Raw genomic sequence first — 27,236 nt, forward strand, 5'->3', positions numbered from 1 at the left:
CAAAGTGCGGTGAAGCTTCCTTACTTTTGAGGACATTTTTCAGGTCCCCATTTGGATAACCTCAATTCCATAAAAATCTGTGAATGCAATTAAAAAAGTAAAAATGCCAAAAGTCAATGTTAGGGCTGGGTCAGGGTTAAAGGTGTTGTGAATGGGATTATGGTTTTTCCCATGGAAATGAGTGGAAGGTCTCCGTTTTGATACGTACGCCAATGTGTGCGTCTGTCTCTCTGTGAGGGTGATTAGAGTGGAGAGCTAATGTGAGGCTCTGGTCATCTTAACAGCACAGGTGGGGGCGATTCTGCACAGGATATACCTGTGTCTGGTCTTTAAGTACTCCTCTCGCTCTCGATTGGCCAATGAAACAAATGTTAGTGCCCCACTCGGGCTGCTGCCTTGGGAACCTCTCAGAAGTTAGTGCCCCCCTGTGCAAAACACTGGGAATGGGTAGGAGCCAGGCCCCCAGCCTTAAAGCCCACCCCGTCTGATGTTTAAAAATCTGCGTCAGCGTACTTTGAAAGCTATGAGTGGCCCGAATCTTGATTATAACTAAAGAGAATGCAAGTAACAATAGTGGAAAGCAGTTTCTAGGCCAGCAGCAGCACATTCAATTCCATTTTTTTGTATAGTGCGTTTTCACAACATTACATTATCTCAGAGCACTTTACAGCATCCCCGCCCAAAGCCCCCAGAGAGCAAGCCAGAGGCGACAGTGGCAAGGAAAAACTCCCCAGAAGGAAGAAGCCTTGGGAGGAACCAGACTCAAAGGGGGGAGCCCATCCTCCAGGGGGCAGCAGAGGAAGCCCTAACTTTAACCAGACTCAAAGGGGGGAGCCCATCCTCCAGGGGGCAGCAGAGGAAGCCCTAACCTTAACCAGACTCAAAGGGGGAGCCCATCCTCCAGGGGGCAGCAGAGGAAGCCCTAACCTTAACCAGACTCGGAGGGGGAGCCCATCCTCCAGGGGGCAGCAGGGAAAACCAGTTGATCTGTCGCATGAGTCTGTCGCTGCATGTTTGCCTTTTTGGAACGCTGATGTCCCTTTTTGCCATTGCTGCTGCCCGGTGGGAGGTGAGCAGGGATGGCAGGGCGGGGCTGGGCATCCAGGGACGCTTGGCTGGCAGTTTGCACTGGGACTCACCCCCATTCCAGGGCAGTCGCCAAGTGTTCATGTGTGTCTAAATGATGCAATAGAAATGGTGCTTTCTCTAAATCGAATTTAAATAAAGAAAAATAAAAATGTATAAAAGCTATTTACAAAAATAATCACTTATGCAGTGCATAGAGCCGGAAGCCAGTCCCAAAAGGCACAGAGCATGAGACACTTTGAATGAGATGCCAGGCTATAACAGGTCACATACACTTGTGCATCATGGGTAATTTAGGGACAATTTCAGCTACCCACCATGTTACAGAGTCCCTGAAAGCTAGTGTGATCCGCGTTTCTTTTTGCACACTCAGCCAATAATATACGGTTCAGACTTTCAGTAGGGCTCTCAGGCCCTGCAGCTCTCAGACCCCACCGTTCTCAGACCCTGTTGCTCTCAGACTCCGCCCATCTCAGTGTCCACCACTGTCAAACCCTGTTGCTCTCAGACTCCGCCCATCTCAGTGTCCACCACTGTCAAACCCTGCTGATCTCAGATTCCGCCCATCTTAGACCCCGCCCATCTCTGGCTATGTCCTTCTGTGGCAAAGTCTGAGTGGGGCGAGGCCTGAGAGCCTGAGAGCGGTGCTTGCAGCCGAACTCTACTCCACTCAGTCCCTGTGTCTGTCTGTGTTCACACAGGTTCTGTTTGAGGCCTTTGTCTCTCAGGAGAGCCGTGGCTACGTGGGACTTGATGACATCCTGCTGCTGAACTACCCCTGCCGTAAGTATGCGAAGCGGGTGACAGGCTGAAAGGGGGACAGGATGACAGCGGCGGCCCACCAGCTGTCCCAAGAGGAATGACTTGACCGTGACTGTGGCCACACCCAGGCTGCTCCCACGGGAGCCTCTCAGAAGTGAGCTGCCACTGTAGCACAGGCATGGGAGCATTTTCATGGGATGCATCCTTCTCCTGTTGGTTGTCAAGGATACCGTTAAGTTGCAGTAAAAACAACCCTGCTTTTCTTCTGGCTGGAATGTTAGCCCAATCTCCCATAGCAGGCTCATGACTGAAGAACTCTTCCGGGGAGATACATTGTTCTGACTCCAGACAAGGTTAAGACTGCCTTAGTATTGCAGGTCACTGCTGTACCCAGTGCCCACTTATGTTGATGCTCCATTATTCTGTGACCTGATGGCATGTGAGCGCCAAAGGAGCAGCTTGGACTTCCTCAGGCAGACTGGCCCCATGCATGTGTGACCATCTCAACATCTCACAGACAGGCCCCATGCACGTGTGACCATCTCAACATCTCACAGACAGGCCCCATGCAGGTGTGACCATCTCAACATCTCACAGACAGGCCCCATGCACTTGTGACCATCTCAACATCTCACAGACAGGCCCCATGCACGTGTGACCATCTCAACATCTCACAGACAGGCCCCATGCACGTGTGACCATCTCAACATCTCACAGACAGGCCCCATGCACGTGTGACCATCTCAACATCTCACAGACAGGCCCCATGCATGTGTGACCATCTCAATATCTCACAGACAGGCCCCATGCATGTGTGACCATCTCAACATCTCACAGACAGGCCCCATGCATGTGTGACCATCTCAATATCTCACAGATATCATCAATATCTCCCCATGCACGTGTGACCATCTCTGCGACTCTCTGTCCGTGTCCTCTGCTCGGTGCAGTCTCTGTACTGATTGGCCACAGTTGTTTTTTGATGGTCAATGTTTTCTCCACACCAGACAAGGTGCCACACTTCTCCCGCCTGGGTGACGTGGAGGTGAACGCTGGGCAGAATGCCACCTTCCAGTGTGTAGCGCTAGGCCGTGCCTCAGACCTGGAGCAGCTCCTACTTGAGGTGGGTGATGGAACTGTGAGGGGACATCCAGTGGCTGTGGCCTATGGGAGAGACGGGCAGGGAGTTGATATGTGATATACAAATGGGAGTGGTGGATACTGGCAGGACTGAGGTGGATGGTGCAGAGTGGAGGAAGGTCTAAGGCATTAAACAGGACAGGAGACGGTCAGCCTAGAGGCAGGACAAGATGTTACTTGGAAAAAAAAATTAAGGGTTGGGTGCGGTTAAAGGCACTGTCCCATGTTAGATATTGTAACAGGATGTGTTTTGTCCAAAGGCACTGCACAGTTGCATGTGTGTTGACATATTCTCTGAGTTACGCATTCAGGAACATTGATGTAGAGACGCATACAAAGTGGCATGTTTTCTGAAGTATTCTCTAAGTACCTCATTCAGGAACATTGATGTAGAGACACGCATGTGCAGTTGCATGTTTGCTGATGTATTCTCTCAGTAACTTATTCAGGTACATTGTCATTGTACTTGTTGGACATTCTTTGGACTTCTAGGAGCACTTGGATCCACACTTACTCACTCACTCACATTTTCTCACTCACACACTCCTACAGTGACCAACTCGCTCTTTTACTCACTCCCAGTCACTCACTCACTCACTCACTCACTCACAGTCTCTCACAATCATTCACCTAGGTCATCTAAGATGCCTCTGTCACACATAGAGCCCCCACCCTGATGCCACAGACAGTCCTGAAGCAGCCTCTGACGGCCCCACCGCAGCCGCCTCTGAGACCTTGTCATGCTTAGACCCCACCCTGACACCCTGAGTCCCAGAACAGCCTGTCTCGCTCCCTCTCTCCTTCCCCCTCTGTCTGTCTCTCTGCACCCTTTCCCCCTCTTTTTTTTTGCTCGCTTTCTGTCTCTCACCTGAGCATGTGCTGACAGCATGCATGATGGGGTAACAAACCGTGTGCTGAGCCCAGAGGGCTGCCTGGGTGACATTTTACACCAGTGTGCGTCTCCTCTGCAGGAGCAGAGTGGGCCAGTGCTGCAGGCCTCCTCGGTATGGAAGACGAGCCACCGGCGCTCTGTCGGCATCTTCATGGTGGACTGGCTGGGGGGGGCAGACCAGGCAGCAGGGGGGCAGCACCTGTATCGCTGCGTCAGCCCCTCGGCTCGGGGGGCCGCTGTCTCCAATTTTGCCCAGCTCATCGTGAAAGGTGAGGCCCTATTCCCAGTGGAGTGTGTACAGTGAGTGAGGTCCTGGCACTGCATTTAGGCAGGAAGCACAAGCGGTGTGTGTGAACATTAACCTGGGAGATACTGCTGACAGGTAGGGCCCTGATATTGCATTTAGGCAGAAAACAATTGCAGAACATTAACTGGGGGACTGCATTCAGGCAGGAAGCACAAGCAGTGTGTGTGTGTGTGTGAACATTAACTGGGGGACACTGCTGACAGGAAGGGCCCTGGCACTTTATTCAGGGAGGAAGCACAAGCAGTGTGTGTGTGTGTGAACATTAACTGGAGGACACTGCTGACAGGTAGGGCCCTGGCACTGCATTCAGGCAAGAAGCACAACCAGTGTGTATGTGAACATTAACATGGAAGACATTACTGACAGGAAGAGCCCTGGCACTGCATTCAGGCATAGGAAGCAAAGCAGTGTGTATGTGAACATTAACCTGGGAGATACTGCTGGCACGAAGGGGCCTGGCACTGCATTCAGGCAAAAAGCACAACCAGTGTGTATGTGAACATTAACATGGAAGACATTACTGACAGGAAGAGCCCTGGCACTGCATTCAGGCAGGAAGCAAAGCAGTGTGTATGTGAACATTAACCTGGGAGACACTGCTGACAGGAAGGGCCCTAGCACTGCATTCAGGCAGAAGCACATGCAGTGTGTGTGAACATTTATATGGGAGACAATGCTGACAGGAAGGGCCCTGGCACGGCATTCAGGCAGACAGCAGATGCAGTGTGTGTGTAAACATTAACCTGGGAGACACTACTGACAGGAAGGGCCCTAGCACTGCATTCAGGCAGAAGCACATGCACTATGTGTGAACATTTATATGGGAGACAATGCTGACAGGAAGGGCCCTGGCACTGCATTCAGGCAGCAAGCAGATGCAGTGTCTCTGTGAACAATAACATGCTAATTGTTGCCATGTGGCTCTGGCTTCCCAGTGAGCGTTTGTATCTCAAGCAGCCCTGCAGGCTGCCATGTTCCCTTCGGCTGCTCTGACGTGAACTGAAACATGATGTGGGTCTTAACGGGAGCCCTCCCAAATTTGTTTATGCTGTTATTTTATGGACATCAAGAATTGGGAGCTTCCCAAGCCGAGCTCTCCGACACAAAATGGGCCAAAACGGAAGCGTGTTCCCATATGAAGCTGGTGCGTCTTGCAGAGAGTGCGCCAGCCAAGAATGCAGCCGTCCTGACAGTGGACCTATCCTGCCTACTCCTGGTTTACAATATGGCCCTGCTATTATTGGCTGTGAGCATTTGATTGACCTAGAATTTGGCTACAGCTACACACCGAAACTTGAGCTGGAAAAGCTTTCAGTCAGGGGCAAATTATGATAAATATAAGACAAGAATTCAAGCCAAATTAGTATGGCAATAAAGATGGGAAGCCATCTTTGTTTCACTGAAGCAGAATGTGGTGTTTCTGAGACAACACAGATATAATGGCTTGGCTTCACAGGAAGTATCATTTTCTGTTTTTACAAACTGTTAAGTGAGTGTGTGTGTCTTGTTTTGATTGAGACTGATCCCCCCCAATAACTAATAAATAACTAACAAAACTACTTATTTATCCTTCATTGTTTTTGGGGGGGGGGTAGTTTCAAATTATTTGTGAAGTCTAACCTATGTACTTTTTGCGCCTCCCATGCTTATTTAGTTCCTAGTTCTGTTGTGCGATGTGAAAGCGATACACGACACTGGCCAGGAGCTACTAAAGTTTCAGGTCAAGACAGACCAGGGACTTGTAAACTGGGGCCAGGACTTGGAACTTCCATGTGAGAGTACCGAATGTGATAAAAACTTTGACATTGTGGGGACCAGTTCTCGGGCCCCACAAGGGGAAACTCAATTTTATAAAAATCTGTGACTGCAGTCAAAAAAATAAAATATTATTAAAAATAAAAAAAAAATTTTGTTTGGTTACTTATGGTTAAGGCTGGGGCTGGGAAGCAGCTGAGATTGTCATTCCTGGAATTAGGGTTATGCCCATAGAAATGAATGGATAGTCCCCACAAAGATATGAATGTTTGTCTATCTGTGTCAGTAATGTAACACCCCCCCACCCTTTGTGTCCTCCCCAGTGCCCCCCTCCCCTACCGAGCCTCCCCAGCTTCTCCGCGCCGGCCCCACCTACCTGATCATCCAGCTGAACACTGACGCCATGCTGGGCGATGGCCCAGTGATCCGCCGCCAGGTGCAGTACCGCACTGGCCACTCTGCCTGGGCCGAGATACACGGTGTCAGCACTGCCACCTACAAGGTGTGGCACCTGGAGCCAGACACCGAATATCATATCAGCGCCCTGCTGACGCGGCCCGGCCCTGGGGGGACCGGGCGACCGGGGCCACCACTGGTCAGCCGCACCCGATGTGCAGGTGAGGGGGTCTGCAGGCCTGGAGCAGTGGAACTGGGGGCAACAGGCCAGGGGGCAGCGAGTCTATGGGCCTGGGGGCGGTAAGCGTAGGGTCAGTGGACCTGAGGGCAGCAGGGCTGGGGGCAGTGAACCTGAGGGCAGTGGGCCTGTGGGCTTGGGGGCGGCAAGTCTGGGGTCAGTGAACCTGGGGTGGTGGGTCTGGGGGCGGCTGGGCCTGGTTGCGGCAGGCCTGGCGGCAGTCCCGGGGACAGCGGGCCTTGGGGCACAAACCTAGGGTCAGTGGACCTGGGGGCAGACCTGGGGGTGGACCTAGGGTTGGTGGGTCTGGGGACAGCAAGTCTGGTGGCGGTTTTGGGGGCGGTGGTTCTGGGGGCAGAGGTGGGAGTGGCGGGCTGGGGGAGGTGGGCCTGTGGATGGCAGGGATGGGGGCGGCGGACCTGGGGACAGTAGGGCTGGGGGTGGACCTGGGAGCAATAGGCCTGGGGGCAGTGAGACCAGCTCACTGCTGATAGAATCTGTCTGCAGCAGACATGGAGCACTATGTACCGCTTTTAGTCTGTTATGATGCCTTTCAAATCAATCATCCTGAGCTCATGACCCAGCAGTAACAGCTGGAACCAGTAACTGCTGAAACGGCCTCAGTTTGTTCATCAGCCTAAATGGAGACTGCAGGGGCGAGAGCTGCTGTCAGGCTTTCGCTGGAGCAGCTGCTTTGCCCCCTAGGGGTCCCTTCTGGGTACAGCCTGCTGCTGAAGCCCTGGCAGGTGCACACACATATTGGCTGTAACCGTGAACTCCCGGCACTGTGTGTGCTGTCCATGAGGATCTGGGGGCTTTAGTCTAGCATCTCTGTGTTTAATATTAAACACACGTGTGACCTTTGCCCTGTGGGAAGCCTGAGCTGGTGTTTGTCTGAGACACTGTGCTGGGGGAGCTTCAGGCCGAAGCAGAGCTGTGTGGGCACACGGCCACCTCGCCCTCCATGTGACCCAGACCTGCCCACTCTGCTTACTAATTAGCTGTGATGCAGCTAAGCCCATGTGGCACTTTTGCTTGGTGCACCGGGGCCCTGGATTTTGGGGTTAGCAAGGTAACTTGTCAGATTTAAGGTAGTCTGAGCTAAATGTAAGTGCACAAAGTCCGTTTAAACTGGGGTACCTTAAATCTGACAAGTTATCTAGCTAACTAACAAATCTCACTTTGTAATACAGGCCCTAGGGCTGCTTGGCACAGACAGACCTTATTTTTCCTCTGGATTAACTTGCACAGATGCCACTCTAGTAATTTCAGTGATTCAGTCATTTTTTCGCACTGGATGTCGATGTTTAATTGGAAGGTTTCATTCCAGGTTAGACTGCATAGCTATTCCCAGCCTCCAAGAATATATTTATACATAAATGCATATACATATGGCAGTACTGCGAGTTCTTTTAATGAGCAGTTCCCTGTGTTGGTTTTTCTCTGAGGAATTCAGGATGCCCCTAGGAGCTGTGTCCTGATACCAGTCCTGTGTCCTCGTAGGCATGTGGGCAAGCTAGCCGTTAAGGCCTCTGCCATTTTATAGCACTTTATCTCAGGTGGTATAATCAGAAAGAAGTGCTTTTTATTCTGACTTTTTAATCCTGACTGTAGTTTTTGAGCCTCCCAATCTGCCGTTGAGAGGCTTTGTAACAGAATTGCTTGTTTTTGGGTTGTGATTTTGATTGTATGATCCCGTGTACCTTTGTTTAGTGTTTCTCGTATAGCAGATGGTGTTCATCAGGGTCTATCCTTCTCTTTGGTCTTGATCTTGTTTCATCTTGTCCATCTGTCTGTCTTTTTGTCTGTCTATGTATTATTATGGTGTTAACATAGGTGGGTGTGTGCAGAGTGGCGTCATGTAATGTGTTTTATTTGCAGTGGAAATTAAAAATAAAGGTCTCCTCCATTGAGGGGGGGTGGCAGGACTTAAAAAGGAGGAGATATCTCTTAACTTTTCAGTTCTTTTAGTTGCTCTGCACGTATTCTCTGAACACCTTGGCTTGGATAGTAAATGTAGTCTTGACATTTTGCAGGAACAGTGTGTATTAACATTGATAAATTAGGCAAATACTGTAACGTTTTGTTCTTTTGGGTTTATTACTCTGTGTTGGGTACATATGATGATCATTTGACTGTTTCTTAAAACAAGGGCTGTGAAAAACGATTGTTTTCATAATGGATGAATTATGTGATCAAGTGATCAACTAATTGATTACTGTATTTGCACCAAGACACAGGGCTTAAAGAAAAGTGCAATTGCTTTATTTAAAAAATATCAAGAAGTATTTTAGTCACAGCATACTTACAGAGTGTAGAGGATCTATTTAAAGTGACAAAGAGCCATAAAAGCAAAGATCTGCTGTCTTCGTCATGGTAACAGTTGTACTTCTTATCACGGAATATGGTGGTTTGACAGTCTTTTCGATAGCAACACTATTCCAGCATTTTGAAATCTTGCTGAAAAAATCAGAGATGGGGGCTTATTTTGTCAGCAAGATGGTATACCCTATTATAAATAAGTAGTTTTGTTAGTTACCTATTACCTCCCGAGCTTAGTAAGTTTCATAATTTGCTTCATGATCTTTTACTAATATCAGTGCACTGCTTGTATTTGTGTTTGTTGCAATGCACCTGCCCTCTGCTGGTCTGGTGAAATGTCACTGCTGTGCACATCTGTGGTCCACGATCATCCCTGGACAAATGTATTGTGTCATCGATGTGCAAGCAAACAAGCAGGAAGCGGGGAAGCAGACGAACGGAGCCGTAAATACGGGTAAATTGGGTTTATTTGGGCGCACGGAGAACAGCACAGGATGAACGTTAATGACAGATCTGGGAAACAGAGGTAAACGTGGACTGATATACACTAAACAGGCCAAAACCAACATCAAACAGCTGTGAACAATCAGGGTAGTACACGTGGGTAATGAGGGGGCGTGGCACACACGAGGATCGGACGAACCGGGCGTGACACATGCGTGGGCTGTAATAACACGTGGAAAAATGTAGCATGAACTAGGCTTAACACGCCATTGTTTTCTGTTTTTGTTACCAGGTGGTGATGTCATTATACGCGATTTATGCGAGGAAAAATGCACCACGCTAAAAGGCTAAAAGGCATTTTGTAACCAAAAACCTTTGGAGCAGCACATTTCTTCGGCCCCTTACTTTATCTGGTGCCCTAATGTTCCTCATCTCCTTCTCTGTCCCCCTCATTGTCCCCCTTTCTCCCATCCCTCCTTCCTTTTCCCTCCCGCTGTCTTCCCACAGAGCCCATGCGTGCTATCCGAGACTTGCGGGCCACCGAGATCCAGTCCCGCCAGCTGACCTTGCAGTGGGAGCCCCTGGGATACAACCTAACCAGATGCCACAGTTACACTGTATCGCTGTGTTACCACTATTACACAGCGGGGGGCGGTGGCGTGCAGAACGCCACAGTGCGTGAGTGCCTGACCGTGGAGCAGGATGCCTCGCGGCTCACCCTGCGTGACTTGCCGCCCTTTCGGCCCGTGCATGTGCGCCTGGCACTCACCAACCCTGAGGGCAGCAAGGAGGGACGGGAGGTCACCTTTCAGACGGAGGAGGACGGTGAGGCGGGCATCCGTGTCGCTGTCAGTAGAGCCCCCCGCAGATTGCTGCTGTGTAGCTCTGCAAATATATGTTTTTGTTATGTGTTCTATTTTTGACCTTTTAGTTATGCATAGTTTAACAGAAAAGCTAAGTTGTACATATTTCTTCAATACAGTTCATATAAAAAGTCTACACACCCTTATCGGAATTGCAGGTTTTGTGATGCAAAGCCAGAGGTCAAGATAAACAATGTCAGACATCTTTAATCTGCCCTTGCAACCTACAAAATTAAAGGTAAAAATATATTGTAAACCTACAACTCACTGATCTTGACTTTGCCAACGATGCTGTGATCTTCGTAGAGTCAATGATCGGGGCTCTCGAGAGACTGAGTGAGGAGTCTCTGAAGAATGTCTGGGCTTGCAAGTATCCTGGATAAAAACCAGGATCCAGGCCTTTAATGACCTCTTGGTCACAGCCATCAGCAGTGTGTCTGTCTGCGGAGAGAATCTCGACCGCGCTGAGTGGTTCACTTACCTCATCAGTGGCATTTTTGTCTCTGGTGACTCTTCATATGAAGTCAGTAGACGGATTAGGAGAGCTTTGGGGGTCATGAGGTCACTGGAAAGGGGTGTGTGGTGCTTCCAAGTCTTTTGAATCCTGGTGCTCCCTGTTTCGCTGTATGGCTGTGAGACATGGACGTTATCAAATGACCTGAGATGAAGACTGGACTCCTTTGGTACTGTGTCTGTTCAAAGAATCCTTGGGTACCGCTGGTTTGACTTTGTCGAGCAAGGGGTTGATCAGGGAGTCCTGAATGAGGCACATTACCTGCATTGTGAGGGAGCGTCAGTTATGGCACTACAGCCATGTGGCGCATTTCCCTGAGGGTGATCCGGCTCGCGGGATCCTCATTGCTGAGGACCCAAGCGGCTGGACCAGGCCAAGGGGATGGCCATGTGACACCTGACTGTGGCAGATAGAGGGACATTTCCGGAGGGTGGGACTGGACCACGTGTCGGCCTGGGGGGGGGTTTGCCAACCTGGATCCTGAGGTGTTCTTTCATGTGGTGGGTGCAGCAATGCGCTGCACCGGTGCATGCTCCCCAACCTAACGTGACCTCACCTACAACTCACTGGTTGCATAATTTTTAAGTCTTGACACATTGTCACATTACAGTCACAGTTGTTTATGCCTAGTAGAGATTGCGAGCAGCGCTGGTGCAACGCAAAGTAAAACTCCTGTGAAGTTGGCTGCTGAATTTGCACTACATGGACAAAAGTATTTGGACACCTAGCCATTGCACCTGCAGGAACTTTAATGACATCATATTCTAAATCCATAGGCATCAATGTGGAGTTGGTCCCCCCTTTGTAGCTATAACAGTTGCCAATAAAGTTTGAAAAATTTTAACTACCAACAAGAGAACATATCATGTCACAATTTGGAAATGCCAAATATTTCAGCAAGATGGATGCATCTTCAGGATTTTGGCTGTTGAAGGTGGATGAAGCCAGTTCTATATTATACACATTCAATACTCCTTTTGGCGTGTACATGTTCCTCTGATTACCATTTGGGTTTGCTTCAGCTCCAGAGGGTGTACCATGAAATGATAAATGTGATCTATGAGCACCTGGAGGGAGTAGACACACTAATGGATGATGAAATCATTTGGGGAAGTTCTAAAGAAGAACATGATTGCAGATTGAGAAAAGTCTTGGAAGCAATCCAAAAAGTGAATCTGAAATAAAATAAAGAAAAGGGCCAGCTAGGGGTGACAGAGTTGACATTTGTAGGTCAAATGTAAGCAGCAAGGGTATTTATCCTGATCCCAGAAAGATTTCTGTAATGGAGAACATGCAGAGGACACAGTCTATAAAAGACATTCAGAGATTTCTTGGAATGATGAATTATTTGGGAAAGTTTATACCAAATGTATCAGAAATAATGGCGGGAAAGAAAATTGATTGGGAATGGAATCATGAACACAAATTAGCAGTCTGTTAAGAAAAGCAGCTCATAAAGGAACCAGATCTTAAATTCTATGATCTTGCAAGACCAATAAAAATTTCATCAAATGCATCTTAGAGTGGACTTGGTGCAGCTCTTTTGCAAAAGTACAATGGCAACTGGCGTCCAGGGGCATGCTGTACATGTCTAGGTCCACGACAGACTCTGAAATATGCTATTCACAAATTAAAAAGAATTGTGCAGTATCCTATATGCATGTGAAATATTTATAGTTTGTAGCAGATCTGCTAGCTGGAGTACAGACAGACCACAAACCTTTGATTGCATTATTTGAGAAGCCACTCAGTGATTGTCCATTTCCGATACAACAAATGATAAAATGCAGCGTTATTCCCTGGATGTCACATATATCAAGGGGAAAATGATGTACACTGCACACGCACTTTCTCGGGCAGCTGATTCAAAAGAGCAAGGCGGTTCAAGTACAGAGCAAGATGTTGAAGTCTACACAAATCTGGTCACTGAATCATTACTAGTTTCAAATTCAAATATGAACTATATACTAGCTGAGACTGCAAAGGACACAGCGTTGAACAGACTGAAACAAATAATATTGGAAGGGTGGCCAAATCAGAAAAGCACTGCACAGCAGATGTCATAGAATACTGGAACAGCAGAGCTGAATTGACAGTAGTTGACAACATTACCTACAAAGGAAATAAAATTGTCATACCAAAGACACAGAGAAATGCTTCATGAAGAAAGTTCATGAAGGACATCTTGGAATTGAGAAATGCAGGAAGAGAGCCTATGTCATAATGTACTGGTGCAGGATTAACCATGATGTTACAACTGAGGTGACTGTGCAATATGTCAATCTTACCAACCAAATAATGCAGCAGAACCACTGAAACCACACAGCCTGCAGAGAGTGTGGATTTACCCCAGCACAACTGCTCATTGGACGAAGACTGAGAATAAACTTACCTATCAGAGAAAACCTGCTTGGAACCCTTTGTTTCCGCTGAGAGACGTGCCGCGTGACTAATTTCCCCGTGCGTACAAATTATCTTAGGTTGGCGTTCAAGGTTCGACTTCTGAGATTCAGATCGAGTTCTAGGTAATTTTTTTTCAAACTGGCTGGTTCGACTTTTAAGAAATTCGAGGTCGAATGAGTTTGAGTACTGAGGTACCACTGTATGTTTATAAAGCTTTCAACATTATTTCATGTAGCTCACAATTAACAATCAATTTTTATAAGATGTATATTTTTTTGCTCAGTTTTTTGTTTTGTTGTTTTTTTTTTTCATAATCTCTGTAATTCTTGCCCTAGATTTGATGTAATACTTTTATTTATTACAGAAATACATGGTAACAAAACAAAACTGATTAACTACCCTAGAGGTAAAATTGGCAGTTTAGACAGAGAAGTTGTATGAGTTGACTTTAAACTAATTTTAAAAATTAGAGAACTGTAATGTGTAATAATAATAATAATAATAATAATAATAAACAATTACCCATGTAATCCCCTTTGTGTTAATTCTACTCAAATTTTGGGATTCAATCTATAAATGTTCATGATTCTAAGTTTTTATATTCACGATTAATCATACATAATTATCTTAGGAAACTGTGTGGTTAATTAGTTAATTTTTTTAAATTGATTCCTAGGTATAAATCAACCCCTTTAACACATGGGTGGCCAATCTTCTACTCAAAGTATGTATGCAGGTTTTAGGGATAACTATTAGGTCAGCTGTTCAAACCCAGGTGTGAGGAGGACTCAGCTAATCAGTCCTCTAATTAGTAATCAGTTAGGGAGCTGCAGTGAAAAGCCACATACACAGCGGCCCTTTCTGGATAAGATTGGCCACCTCTGCTGTAACACTTGAACTGACAATACACCTACAGAATCTTATCTTTTAGAGGTATCGATCAGGAGAGGGCTGTAAAGGAATGTCAGAGCCTTGAGAGGTCCCATGGAAAGCTGAAGACTATTATTGAGTGGAGAAAATGTGGCCCCACAGAGACATTAGCAAGATCAGATCAAACCTCCACAGCTGCTGAAAGAAAGGACAAGGAGAAACTTACCAGGGAAGCAACTAGATGGCCACAGCAGCATGAAAGGGGCTGCAGGAATTTATGGCAGGTAGTTGTCATTCCTTTGCACATGTCTAGGCTTTGCACATGTGGTGTGTGGTGGCAAGACAAAAGCCATATCTCACAAAACAACACTCAAGCCTGCCTACATTTTCAAAAGGTACATTGAATCACTCCATCCCTTGTGGGTTTGTGTTATGATCTCATGAGAAAAAGGTTGACATTTTTGGCCTTAATTCTAAGAGTTGTGTTTCGCACGAAGACAAGACAGCTTATCGTCTGAAGAATACCATAGTTTCCACGAAGCATCATGGGGGCAACGTCAGGCTTTGGGGCTGCTTCTCTTTGTCTGGGATACAGACTTTAGTAATGATAGGTGGGATAAAGATAATCTCAAGATATTATGGATCAAAAATCCTGCTGGCCTTTGGAAGCTGGTGAGGAGGAATTTCACCATCCAACATGATAATGACCTAAAGCATATGTTCAAGTCAACTAAGGAAAGGTTTCAGAAAAGGAAGATCAAAGTCCTAAAATGGCCCAGTCTGACCTTGGTCCTACTGAAAACCTGAGGAATGATCTAATGAAGGCCATGCCCAGCAGGTCCCCTGGCAATATGAGGGAGCATAAACAGAGTGGGCAAAATGTGAAGTCCACATGTGCAAAGCTGACGATGCTTATTGTTCCCAGACAATGCTGCAATACTGTACGTTCCAATGTGCTTCCATGTTGTACTAAGTGGGGGCTGTTCATATTTTTGCAATTGGGGTGTTTTTATTTCAGTTTTTGCCCTATTCTTCATCTGTTTTTCTCTTAAATTTTGTTGGCTGCAAAGTCACAATAATGATGGAAAATGTCTGACATCATTTATGAATCAGAAAAATGTGCAATTTTATTAAGGGTGTGTAAACTTTTTATATCCACTGTAAATGAAGGATGGAACAACACTAAATGAAATCTAATGCAAAATAACCATCTGTTAACACTAGGTCACTTTAGTGGTTCCTCCCAGCAGGACGTGACTCAGAATGTAACCCAGCAGACAGTCTTACTGCTGGGGGCTTTATAACTGTTTGCCACCAGTCAATCATTTGAGATAATTTGCCTCTTTTCGTATGCATCATTTTTATTGCAGGCATTGCATTGAGTGCAGTTCGATGTGGATGCTTCTAGATTAAAAACAGGTGATAATAGATCAATGTTTTGATGAAAACGATTGAGAGCAGATAAGATGGAAGGGGAAAAAGGAGAAGAGACTGGGGGAGGCAGAGAGAGGAAGACATGCAGAGGGGCAAGAGGAAGATAAGGGACTATTGCTCTTTAGAAACCACAGCAATCCTTTGTACCATAACTTTTATTGAGCTGGTTGGGGGAGGGTGAGGTGCCTCACTGAGTGCCCAGCATCCTTGTGCTCAGTTTCTGACAGACCGCTCGGTAGGGCGTTGAGAGGTCTTTAGATTTGCTTCATTCTCAGCCAATCCCCACTTTTCCAGTAATGATAAACCCCCAGTAAATAGACAATAACAGAGTAATTGGTCCCTGCTGCTTCTGACTGGGACAACTTGAGTCCCAAGGGGTTGCTTAGGGCTTGTCTGCTTTGCGTCTAAGCAAGTGGACGGCAGGAAGTATGACTTCATACAAAAGCTTTTGTCTGTTACAGACCTGAAATGCAGATCTCTCCTTATCTCAGTGCCTGTCCTGCTCACCTTCTGCTGTGGTGTTGAATGTTAATGAGATTGACAGCAGAGGTCACACAATCCTCCTTTCCTCCCACAGTCCCTGGGGTCATTGCCACAGAGTCACTGACATTCACCCCTTTGGATGACATGGTCTTCCTCAAGTGGGAGGAGCCTGTGGAGCCCAATGGTCTTATCACTCAGTATGAGGTAGGTCCTCCAAGTGTCATCAGTCAGTGCTATTTAAAGAAGCAGGCATCCAACCCCGAGCTGTCAGCCTGTAGACTGAAGTAAGCATTGTGCCCTTGTCTTTCTCCATTGAGCACTGATGTAGTCGATGAAGAGCTGAGCTTTCCCTATTGTACTGCTTTGGGAACTGAAAAAAAATAGAAGATGCTGGAGGTCTTCAGGAAATGGGCAGGGGGCTGGAAGGGAGGGGAAGAGTGAGGGACAGTAGGAGAGTGAAGCCTGGCGAGGGTGGAGGCCATGAGAGAAATGTTCAGGTAGCACTGTGGAGGAGCAGAGGCCTGTAGTCAAAGCCAGCTCATACCAGCTTGGCAGGGGTCCTACTTTCAGCAGGACATGCACACTTGTGAGGCCTACTCCCCTGAGCTGATGTGTTCTGCAGCCATGACAGTCTGCTTTCCTTTGGCAGATCAGCTACCAGAGCATTGAATCGTCGGATCCAGGTATCAACGTGCCAGGCCCTCGGCGCGTCGTGTCCAAACTCCGCAACGAGACCTACCACGTGTTCTCCAGCCTGCAGCCTGGGACCACATACTTGGTTTCTGTACGTGCTCAAACTGCCAAGGGTTTCGGACTCACAGCACTCACCGAAATCACCACCAACATCTCAGGTGAGGGGCTCTGCCTAAGCTCTCCTCTGCCTGTTCATATGGGTGGGCTTGTCTCAGTCTGGTTTAGCTTTTGGCTTTGGGTTGTGTTTGTTTCATTTTGGATTAGCTTGGCTTAGCGTTTGGCTTTGGGCTGTGTTTGGTTTTGGAATTGCTCGGCTTAGCGTTTGGCTTTGGGGTGTGTTTGGTTTTGAATTTGCTTGACTTAGTGTTTGGCTTTGGGCTGTGTCTGCTTCTGGAATTGCTTGGTTTAGCGTTTGGCTTTGGGCTGTGTCTGGTTTTGGATTTGCTTAGCTTGACTTGGCTTGGGTTTCGCATTTTGTTTATAGTTTGAATTTTTGAGTTCGATCCACTATAGTGGATTAAGTGAGTTTCACATTAAGTGTGAGCCGATAAAATATTTTCCCAGATTATCTGATATATATAAACATTCTTCCGAATTTGATATACTTTCAGTGTTGTGTACTTCTCAGAAGCCTTCGACCTGAATCTCAGAAATCATCTGCTAGTTAGGCTGTTACATAGGAACTGGACTAGAAAAATATGGCAAAGTTCCAGAAAATTCAAGGGACACAAGGGGACTTGTCTCATTCCAAATCTCACCTTTTAGGGAATATTCCTTAAAATCATAGGAACATTCCCATGAGCTGCTTTGTTTTTTTTTTTGTCTATTTAAGTGTGATAGTGAAATCATTTGTGTAGCTGTCAGGTGGCTTTTCATGGGCTGTGAATAGCTCCTCTTGTGTCATATGCTTTTTGTGTGGGTGTGCTGGTGGAATTAAACAGAGATTCGAGAGTTTTGTTTTTCCTTTGTCATGATGTAAGATTGACGCTTGAAATCTTGGCATACAATCTGTGAGCGCAAGGATTTGAAGTGCTGCAGTGTTGAGTGAGCTTTGAACAAAGTGCATCATGTATATTTTGGGAATAAGTTTTACATGAATTTGATGCATCTGAAATTTATGTTAAATCAGATAGATTGGGCAAATGCAGAAATATGCTTAACATTTTTCCACATTGCCCTGTCTTGTTCTCTAACTGCGGGCAAGAACCACTAGTAGGTGTGCTTGAGTTGGTGTGTAGATGTCATATATGTTTGTATATATCTGTATCTGAGTGCCATGTCTATGTGCGTGTATGAATGTGTGCTCCTGCATGTGTCAAAATGTTTCAAAGAATAACATGCTTTTAAAGGATTCCTTCTCCAAGAATAGCATTCAGTAGAATTTTACCCCTAGTACTCAGGAACACCCCCGGAGACAAACTTAAAACAAATGCCTTATGTTTTAAACAGAAAGTCACACTGTCTTACTGAGACACATGCAGTACTGGCAATTATGCTGGATGCAAATTCGTCTTCTACTCTATTGTTGCTGTCTTGGGTTTTCAGTGCTCTGGGATTCTCGTGCACCACTGCTGAAACTCTGCTCCCGTCTGTGCTGCTTTCACAGAGCAGTCTGATGCTGCTTTGGTCCCATGACAAGTGGAAGACAGACTACAGGGCTGTGCAGTTCCATGTCACACGGGACAGTCTGGTTCATTTAAATACTGATTGCTCCTCTTTTATCTTATAAGTCAAGGTTTCCCGGACCTTTATTTAAACTGGTCTTCACTCAGAACTTCATATTATTGCCCAGATCCAGATGTCACGCAGATGACAAAAATTTTATTATAGGAAACATAAATATATGAAGAAAAACTGTATTTAAATATATTCACATCTCCGACACGGGTTACAACTCATTAATTATAAAAAATTCTCATAACAAATTTAGAAATGTCAGCTTACAGTCTGAATTTAATTAACAGCTCAATCATCTGTAATTAATTAGGCACTTGGTTCCAGCAAAAAGCATAATATGCAAAGTTGCCTCAGGACCGGAATTGAAAATCATGCCACAAGTCGCTAAATGGTGTACAGCTCTAATGTCTTTGGCTTTGGGGACAGCAGCCTTTGCTGGGGAGTGAGTGTGGCTGGCAGAGAGAGCTGCTGCAGCCCGGTTTGCTCCAGCCATATGTTATGTTGAGCTGCTGAAATGATGAGAGGAAGCATTGCATTAGATATGCAGGATACAAATTGTAATAAGGCACCGATTGGCTGATTGTCCAGCTGCCCTCCCTTCCTCCGTTGCCATCTCCAGGACTGCCAGTCCTGCTGAGTGTTTGCCCCTCCTCGGTCATCTCTAACTGGCCAGTGTTCTGCACCACTGTAACCATGGCAGCAGAGTGTTCCTTTTCCATAATGGGATGTTCCAGGCTTTGGGTGCAGGAGGTGCTCTCTGATGTCTCTCTGCCCCGGCTTGCGACCCCTCAGCCCCGGCCTTTGACTACGAGGATGCACCGGCCTTGCTGGCTGAGACGGAGAGCACCGTCACTGTGCTCCTGCGGCCGGCCCAGGCCAGGGGAGCCCCCATCAGGTAGGCGGCTGCTCTGCCTGCACACACCCTAACACACCTGCACTCCTCTTAATAATACAGGTAGCGCTGGGGCTCCTGCTGCTTGCCTTGTGTATTCGTTTAAATGCTGGTCACCTTGCTGCCACACGCCCCCTGCAGGTGACCGCAGTCACACAGCGAGTACCTGGACACACAGAGCCTGTAACTTGCGGCGGTATCTGCTAGCTGCAGCCCTGGCTGAAACGTTACTCCACAGTTACACGGCTGCTGTACTCACTGATTTCTCACTGCTTTTCTCTAGCACCTACCAGGTTGTGGTTGAGCAGGAAGAGGAGCAGGGGGATGAGGAAGATGAAGAGAGCTCCAGGCAGGTGAAGAGAGAGCTGAGTAAGCAGGAGTGCTTTCCCACGCCCACCCTGACTTTGGGGGGCGGAGCCTACTGCAGTGCAGAGCTGCCTCCCAGCAGCCTGCCTGAGGCTACGCCCTTCACCGTCGGTGACAACCGCACCTACAATGGCTGCTGGAACACTCCACTCGATCCCAGGAAGAGTTACGCCATCTACTTCCAGGCTATCAGTCATTTTAAAGGGGTAAGCTGCAGCTCCTGCTCCGTTTCTGCTGCATTACACCGGCGTAAAGAAATGGTAGCTTTTGAAATCTTGATGCAGAGTCCCTGTTTTAGAGCTAGGAGCTAATGAGACGGCAAACATCCAGAAATTCTGTAGATGAGGGATCTCCGACCTCTTCCGCTAAGAAAATAACATGGGGAGCTACCTGTTTGATACATGACTGTAGTGGGGGGCGTTGTTGGCAAACAAACAAGGATGTTCTTACAGAAAGAAGCATCTGGATTTCTGTGGTCCCAAGATGTTTCGCCCCCACACACACATACACCTACACACACACAGCAGCCCTGCAGTCTCCTCAATAACGTGTTCTATGTGTTTTGCCAGTTATATATTCGTTATTTATGCATCTCATTAACACTCTGTTCTGTGTAGTGTTTTTGACTAGTGCTAATTGTTTCTGAAAATGCATGTGTGTGTCTGCGTGTATGTGTGTACGCGTGCGCGCGTGTGTGTCTGTGTGTGTGTGCGTTTCAGTGTGTAAAGAAGAAGTGCTTTCGCAAATGTATTTAAAACGTTCTGTATGTGTGTGTGCGTGTCTGTGTGTATGCATGTGTTTGGGCGCGTGTGTGTCTGTGTGTGTCTGCGTGTCTGTGTATGTGTGTGTGTCTTTGTGTCTGTGTGTGTCTGCGTGTCTGTGTATGTGTGTGTGTCTTTGTGTCTGTGTGTGTGTTTGTGTTTGTCTGCATGTGTGTCTGTGTCTGTGTGTGTGTTTGTGTGTGTCTGCATGTATGTCTGTGTCTGTGTGCTCTCAGTATTGTGCTGGTTGGATGAATGAAAGATTATGGAGCCACTCTTTCCCCCGTACAAGCTTTGGAGGAAACGAAACTCTAGCGTCATCATTTCTTTTGAAGTCACTATATCATAATTAATCAATTGAATGAAAATCTGTAGAGCCAAGTTAGACGAAACATTGAGTTTCTTGCCTCTTTATGGGTAATATCTGAGGTCCAGCGATGCCACTTCATGACAGAGATTGTAAGCTGGGCTCACAGGTTGCATGGTGAATGAGGCCTATTGATACCATAAATGGACATAAGTGCTGATTAGCAATATTGCCAAAAGGTTCTCACTAACATGCTTGTTTTCTTTCAGGAGATGCGGATCAACTGTATTCGTATCGCAAGGAAAGGTAATTGGATGCCCCTTTGATTTCACTCATCAAATCTAGAGAGATTTCTTGCTTCATCAAGTATATATCAAAGCTGGACTGAGACTTAAATCACCAGGAGCTGGGGGTGGGGTGGGGGGGAGGGGGTATACCTGGGAGTTTCCAGTGCTCTGGGGGATTCTCAGTGTGGACAGCTTTTTGGTTCAAAGGGAAGATTAATGAAGTAGAGAGGGTGGAATTTGGAAGTGGGAGCAGAAACTCAAACCTACAACAAGCTGCTCGTAGAACTGTGGTTATTCTGGAAGAACGCATTCCACTTACATAGCTAGTTATGTTCCGAGACTGTCAATGTCTCATCAGCTATCCCAGATAAGTCACAGTCCATAATGGATGAGGGGCTGTCCTGTATGGCCTGGGTGTATTGGTGCAGTTACTGACTTTGACTTTGAATGTCCCAGAATGAGTGTGCTGGGTTTTTTAGATTTGTGTAACACTCCTGTCCCTTAAGTTGTTGCTCCCTCATTACGGCTTTAAGTTACAGCGAGAATGGAGAGGAGTCTGTTCTGGGTACCCACACTCAGGAAATATAATGAAGTCCTGCTTCACTATGATCCACAGAGATACTCGTGTTAGCACACTCAGGAAGTATCACATGGAGCCTGCTTCACCGTGATTCACAGAGATACTCGTGTTAGCACACTTAGGACGTATTGGAAGGAGCCTGCTTCACTGGCATCCGTGGAGATACTTATGTCGGCACGCTCAAGAAATATAGCATGGAGTCTGCTTCACTATCATCCATGGAGATACATGTAACAGCAGGCTCAGGAAGTATCGCAAGGAGCCTGCTTCACCTTCATCCACAGAGATTCTTGTGTGCATGCCGCAGGACTGTGGGTGGGAGGGATACTTCATTGATGCCCATTCAGAACATAATAATATCGTTCTTTCTGTCCTGTCTCCTAAACAGAGCTTAAGGGATGCTGGAAGTAGCACAACTTAACCTGAGAAGAAATTTCATGCTTTACTTTAAGGCTTGACAGAAGGGTTAGAAACTGGACTAATGTGTGTGTGACAAATGAAAGCTGTTAAACAGTGGACTTGCATCGATGCCGAGGGATTATGGTTTTGGTTCTGCCAAGCTGTCCCGGCTGCTTGGACTAAGTGGCTGTTCTGACGCACAAATGCTGAACGGCAGCAGTTGCTGCCTCTGATGTCTGGCAGCTGCCTCGGTTCTGAATGGGGCTGAGCCTGCCTCTGTCTCCAGGCGTGGACACTGCCATGCCTCCAGCTCTCTGAACTAGGGCTCTGCACCAGGGTCGCTCTGTGTTCAGGCCCCTGTGTGTCTGTGTGTATGCGTATCCAAGCCTACTGCTTTCTTGATGTCTGTATTTCCATGTTCATGTGCTCTCTGTCTCTCTCTCAGTGACTGTATGTCCATGTTGACGTGCTCTCCCTCTCTTTCTGTGCCCAGCAGCCTGTAAGGATCACAGGCAGGCCCTGGAGGTGTCTCAGCACGCTGAAGAGATGGGACTCATCGTTGCTTCCTGTGCTGGAGGGCTGCTGCTCCTCACCTCTCTGCTGGGGCTCGTTGTCATCCTAATCAAGAAGCGGTAAGCCAGTCTGGGCTGCTGGATGAGTGGGGAGGGGGATGTAGGAGCTGGTACCTCTGCCCAGGCTGCCTCCCTGCCCCCAGCCTGCTGCCTGCACTGCACAAAAGAGAGCTTTTAGTCATTCAGTGGAGAAGCCAGTGACCTTTTCTGCGGCTGCATTCGAAAGATATTGCCGACTCTGAGATTAACTTCATTAATTAAACATGTAATTTAATTACTCATGGAGTTACACTCAGAGAGCAAGGCTGGGCTCCAGGGGTGACAGTGGATCAGGTAGGATTTCCTGTAGTTCAGGGTCACGTGACCTCTCTGAATAGGGGCTTCACCCCCAAACCCAAAGGGACGTACCTCAGTTCTCCTTCCAGTTGAGGCAGACAGCTGTGAGCCTGAATTTGAAGAAGCAGCATGAAAAAGTCTTTTTTTTTTGCATTCGTCCTTACCTGCTCCACTACAGCAGGGTAGAGGCAGCTGTCCACAAGGTCCCTATGTGCAAACGATTGGAGAAACCACAAGACAAGGCACGGCAGAGCTCCCAGGAGAAGAATGCCCCAGGCATGGAGCAGAGTGCGCTGGAAAATGGCAGGCTGCAGGAGGCCTTCTTGCATGGACACAGCTGTGCAGCTCGCAGTAAGCAACAGCTTCCACAGAAGCTACATACCATCACTAAGCACGCTGCTCAAGCCAAATGCTGTAGCCACATGCTGAAGTCCCAGGTTGCAGCCACACTTTGAAGCTCTACATTGCAGTCCCAGGCTGTAGCCACTCTCTGAAGACCTACATTGCAGCGACACACTGAACCCCCAGGCTGCAGCCACATTCTAAAGCCCTACGCAGAAGCCTCATGCTGCTCTTATGTGACAGACTCTTGCCCTGCCTACATTCTGATCTCATAAGGTTTAAAGATACATGATTGTCTGTCTGACTTTCTGATTGTTTTGTAAACAGAGGAGCATCGCCACTCGATGAACGAGTCCAGCAGCTTGCTGGGGCGGTCTCCACAGCAACTGGGAGCACATATGGGATCCCTGTACCCCAAGGGACAGCTGCGTCCTGCTGTGCGCGTGGCTGACCTCCTGCAGCACATCAGCCAGATGAAGACAGCTGAGGGCTATGGCTTCAAGCAGGAGTATGAGGTGAGGAGGCCCAGCAGGGCAGGGAGGCATTACAGAGGCAGGGAGGCATTATAGAGGCAGGGAGGCCCAGCCTCTGTGGAGGTCACAGGCTATTACACACATCCTCATAGCCAATCCCTAGTTTTCGTTTATGTACCATACAAGGCAGCATTTCTGAAGTGGGTCCCTCACATGGCTGCCACAAAAGGATTTCAACAGGCAGCTTGACGGGGACTTGTCCTTTGCAGAGTTTCTTCAGCAGCTGGGATGGCCACAGCAAAAAGGGCAAGACCACAGCTTGTCACGACAGTCTCCTGGGCTGTAAGTCATCCTGTTGGTTCACTGTTGGTTCCAGTCCATATAGATTGTACATCACACATAGAGCTCTTGGTTTAATTTTTCAAATAATATGTATCCAGTTCTGAAAAATCAATAAATGAAACATCCATCCATTTTCTGAAACCACTCAATCTCAACTGGGTTCAACCGGAGCCTATCCTGGGAACCAACCCTGGGCAGCCGCCAACACACGGCAGGGTGCACACAACTATACAGGGCCAATGTAGACACACCAATCAACCTATCCTGCACGCTTTTGGACCATGGGAGGAAACCGGAGCCCTGGCCGAAAACCCGCGCGAACACAGGGAGAGCGTGCAAACTCCAAAGAGAAAGGACCTGGGACCGAACCCAGGACCTTCTCGTTGTGAGGCAGCAGCGCTAACCACTGCACCCCGCCCCAATAAATGTAACATAATTTTTTTATTATATATGGGTACATAACTCATTTTTCAAGAACTGGGCTAATAACACTGAAAAAGTGCTCATTTGGAATGACCATGGAGAATATGTACCAACCTGCTGGCCTGCTGCAGATGACCATCATCGTGTCAAGCTCCACTCACTGCTGGGAGAGACAGGTGGTGTCGGTGCCAACTACATTGATGTGAGTCTGCCGTGCTCTTTGCCTCCCCAGTGCACCCGCTGCCATCTAAACATGACCTGGTGTTTACCACACCAAGCACACAGTGAGCATACTGCAGTGCTGCTTCTTTCATTCATCCTCTAAACATGACCTGGCGCTGACCACACCAAGCACACAGTGAGCATACTGCAGTGCTGCTTCTTTCATTCATCCTCTAAACATGACCAGGCGCTGACCACACCAACCACACAGTGAGCATACTGCAGTGCTGCTTCTTTCATTCATCCTCTAAACATGACCAGGCGCTGACCACACCAAGCACACAGTGAGCATACTGCAGTGCTGCTTCTTTCATTCATCCACTCTATTCTGTGCAGGAGAAAAGTGACTTTTGTCAAACACAGACAGACAGACAGACACACACACACACACACACACTGCCCTGTGCTGCATTAAGCATGCTGGGATGACCCTGTCTGTGCATCACATGCCTGTGCCATTTTGGGCAAACTTCTCCTCTGTTCCTCTAGTGATCACTTTAACCAACTTCTGTCTCTCCATTGTCTCTTGCCTTTGGACCTCTTAGATTCGCATTAACAGGGAAGTAAGTACAGTTCTACCGTCACTGTGCTGTTGCTCTGCCATCACTAGGCTGTCACTGTGCCATCAGTGTGCTGTCGCTGTGGTGCCTTGCTCTGTCACTGTGCTGTCATTGTACTGTCGCTGTGCTGCACTGTGCTATTGCTGTGCTGTCACTGTGCCATCACTGTGTTGTCACTGCTGTCATTGTGCTGATGCTGTGCTGTAACTATGCTGCATTGTGCTCCTGTTTCCTGCACCACACCTGTCACCCTTCTGTCCCTGCTTCGATGCCCTTGTACCCCTGGCATTTCATTCAGGATGACATGCACCTGTATGGTGTTAGCCTGAGCTGGGTCAGTCTCGGAGCATTAGGTATAGGGAATGACTGCACATTCATAAATGCTATAGCTATGTAGGTATAGGGATGAGATTTGCCAAGAGTGGTCAAGTTTCTAATGATAACCTGAACATACAGGAAAAAAGTGACTAGTAAATGCAACAACCAAGTGATTACATCCTGAGCTGTCCTTACGCCTGACTGTGCATCTGTATAGTAGATAAAGTAAATTTTTACATATTAATTAACTCCCCGATTGAATGTATCCCACCTATTTCAAGGTTAAAAAACTTGTAAGATAAAGAGTTAAAATGAAGTTGTGAACAGGTGAGATGTAAAAGGGTAGGTAGCACAAAGTGTCTGCTGTCATCCCCACCTCTGTGGGATGCTGTTCCCGTAGTGACTGCTCAGGGCTCCTGTCTGTGTCTGCTGTCATCCCCACCTCTGTGGGATGCTGTTCCCGTAGTGACTGCTCAGGGCTCCTGTCTGTGTCTGCTGTCATCCCCACCTCTGTGGGATGCTGTTCCCGTAGTGACTGCTCAGGGCTCCTGTCTGTGTCTGCTGTCATCCCCACCTCTGTGGGATGCTGTTCCCGTAGTGACTGCTCAGGGCTCCTGTCTGTGTCTGCTGTCATCCCCACCTCTGTGGGATGCTGTTCCCGTAGTGACTGCTCAGGGCTTCTGTCTGTGACTGCTGTCATCCCCACCTCTGTGGGATGCTGTTCCCGTAGTGACTGCTCAGGGCTCCTGTCTGTGTCTGCTGTCATCCCCACCTCTGTGGGATGCTGTTCCCGTAGTGACTGCTCAGGGCTCCTGTCTGTGTCTGCTGTCATCCCCACCTCTGTGGGATGCTGTTCCCGTAGTGACTGCTCAGGGCTCCTGTCAGTGTCTGCTGTCATCCCCACCTCTGTGGGATGCTGTTCCCGTAGTGACTGCTCAGGGCTCCTGTCAGTGTCTGCTGTCATCCCCACCTCTGTGGGATGCTGTTCCCGTAGTGACTGCTCAGGGCTCCTGTCTGTGTCTGCTGTCATCCCCACCTCTGTGGGATGCTGTTCCCATAGTGACTGCTCAGGGCTCCTGTCTGTGTCTGCTGTCATCCCCACCTCTGTGGGATGCTGTTCCCGTAGTGACTGCTCAGGGCTCCTGTCAGTGTCTGCTGTCATCCCCACCTCTGTGGGATGCTATTCCCGTAGTGACTGCTCAGGGCTCCTGTCTGTGTCTGCTGTCATCCCCACCTCTGTGGGATGCTGTTCCCATAGTGACTGCTCAGGGCTTCTGTCTGTGACTGCTGTCATCCCCACCTCTGTGGGATGCTATTCCCGTAGTGACTGCTCAGGGCTCCTGTCTGTGTCTGCTGTCATCCCCACCTCTGTGGGATGCTGTTCCCGTAGTGACTGCTCAGGGCTTCTGTCAGTGTCTGCTGTCATCCCCACCTCTGTGGGATGCTGTTCCCGTAGTGACTGCTCAGGGCTCCTGTCAGTGTCTGCTGTCACTGCATACCATCTTGCAGTCTTGATCATTGTATCAAACCCCTCAGCAGACGTTCAGCGGCTCTGGATCATGCTATGATGGTTATGGGGTGATGGATGCTGTATTCTAGTCAGGGCTGATTGACGGTAAGCCAGTCTGCCTGTCTGTTATGAAGCCTACAGCCTTCATTCATAATGACAGCAGAGATGGTGATTTTGTTGGTGCTACTGCAGCCTCCAGCTAACAGCCTGTCCTTGAGTTAATCGACAAACACCATGCTTTTCAGGCACCGGAAATTTGTTTTCTGT

The 27,236-nt window shown here is 47.8% G+C and overlaps 1 protein-coding gene across 9 annotated transcripts in view; it reads left to right on the forward strand.

The window, feature by feature from the left end:
* Positions 1 to 27,236, forward strand: part of LOC111839739 (receptor-type tyrosine-protein phosphatase U-like) — a 79,862-nt gene that overhangs the window by 37,919 nt on the left and 14,707 nt on the right. For 6 of the 9 annotated variants that reach the window (XR_011984914.1, XR_011984915.1, XM_072705504.1 and 3 more), the window contains exons 4-19: positions 1,788 to 1,869; positions 2,856 to 2,971; positions 3,960 to 4,149; positions 6,266 to 6,559; positions 9,850 to 10,167; positions 16,004 to 16,113; positions 16,559 to 16,760; positions 19,072 to 19,174; positions 19,455 to 19,743; positions 20,875 to 20,911; positions 22,365 to 22,503; positions 22,958 to 23,130; positions 23,449 to 23,636; positions 23,864 to 23,936; positions 24,491 to 24,561; positions 25,127 to 25,144. Coding sequence is in view for 7 of the 9 variants with exons in the window: in XM_072705504.1 (XP_072561605.1) it covers positions 1,788 to 1,869; positions 2,856 to 2,971; positions 3,960 to 4,149; positions 6,266 to 6,559; positions 9,850 to 10,167; positions 16,004 to 16,113; positions 16,559 to 16,760; positions 19,072 to 19,174; positions 19,455 to 19,743; positions 20,875 to 20,911; positions 22,365 to 22,503; positions 22,958 to 23,130; positions 23,449 to 23,636; positions 23,864 to 23,936; positions 24,491 to 24,561; positions 25,127 to 25,144 (2,403 nt within the window). In the remaining 2 variants the exon portion in view is untranslated. The remainder of the gene's footprint in view (positions 1 to 1,787; positions 1,870 to 2,855; positions 2,972 to 3,959; positions 4,150 to 6,265; positions 6,560 to 9,849; positions 10,168 to 16,003; positions 16,114 to 16,558; positions 16,761 to 19,071; positions 19,175 to 19,454; positions 19,744 to 20,874; positions 20,912 to 22,364; positions 22,504 to 22,957; positions 23,131 to 23,448; positions 23,637 to 23,863; positions 23,937 to 24,490; positions 24,562 to 25,126; positions 25,145 to 27,236) is intronic. The other 3 variants (XM_072705506.1, XM_072705507.1, XM_072705508.1) reach the window with 3 other exon arrangements.

This window comes from Paramormyrops kingsleyae, chromosome 23, assembly GCF_048594095.1.
Source record: "Paramormyrops kingsleyae isolate MSU_618 chromosome 23, PKINGS_0.4, whole genome shotgun sequence".
Lineage (NCBI taxonomy): Eukaryota > Metazoa > Chordata > Actinopteri > Osteoglossiformes > Mormyridae > Paramormyrops > Paramormyrops kingsleyae.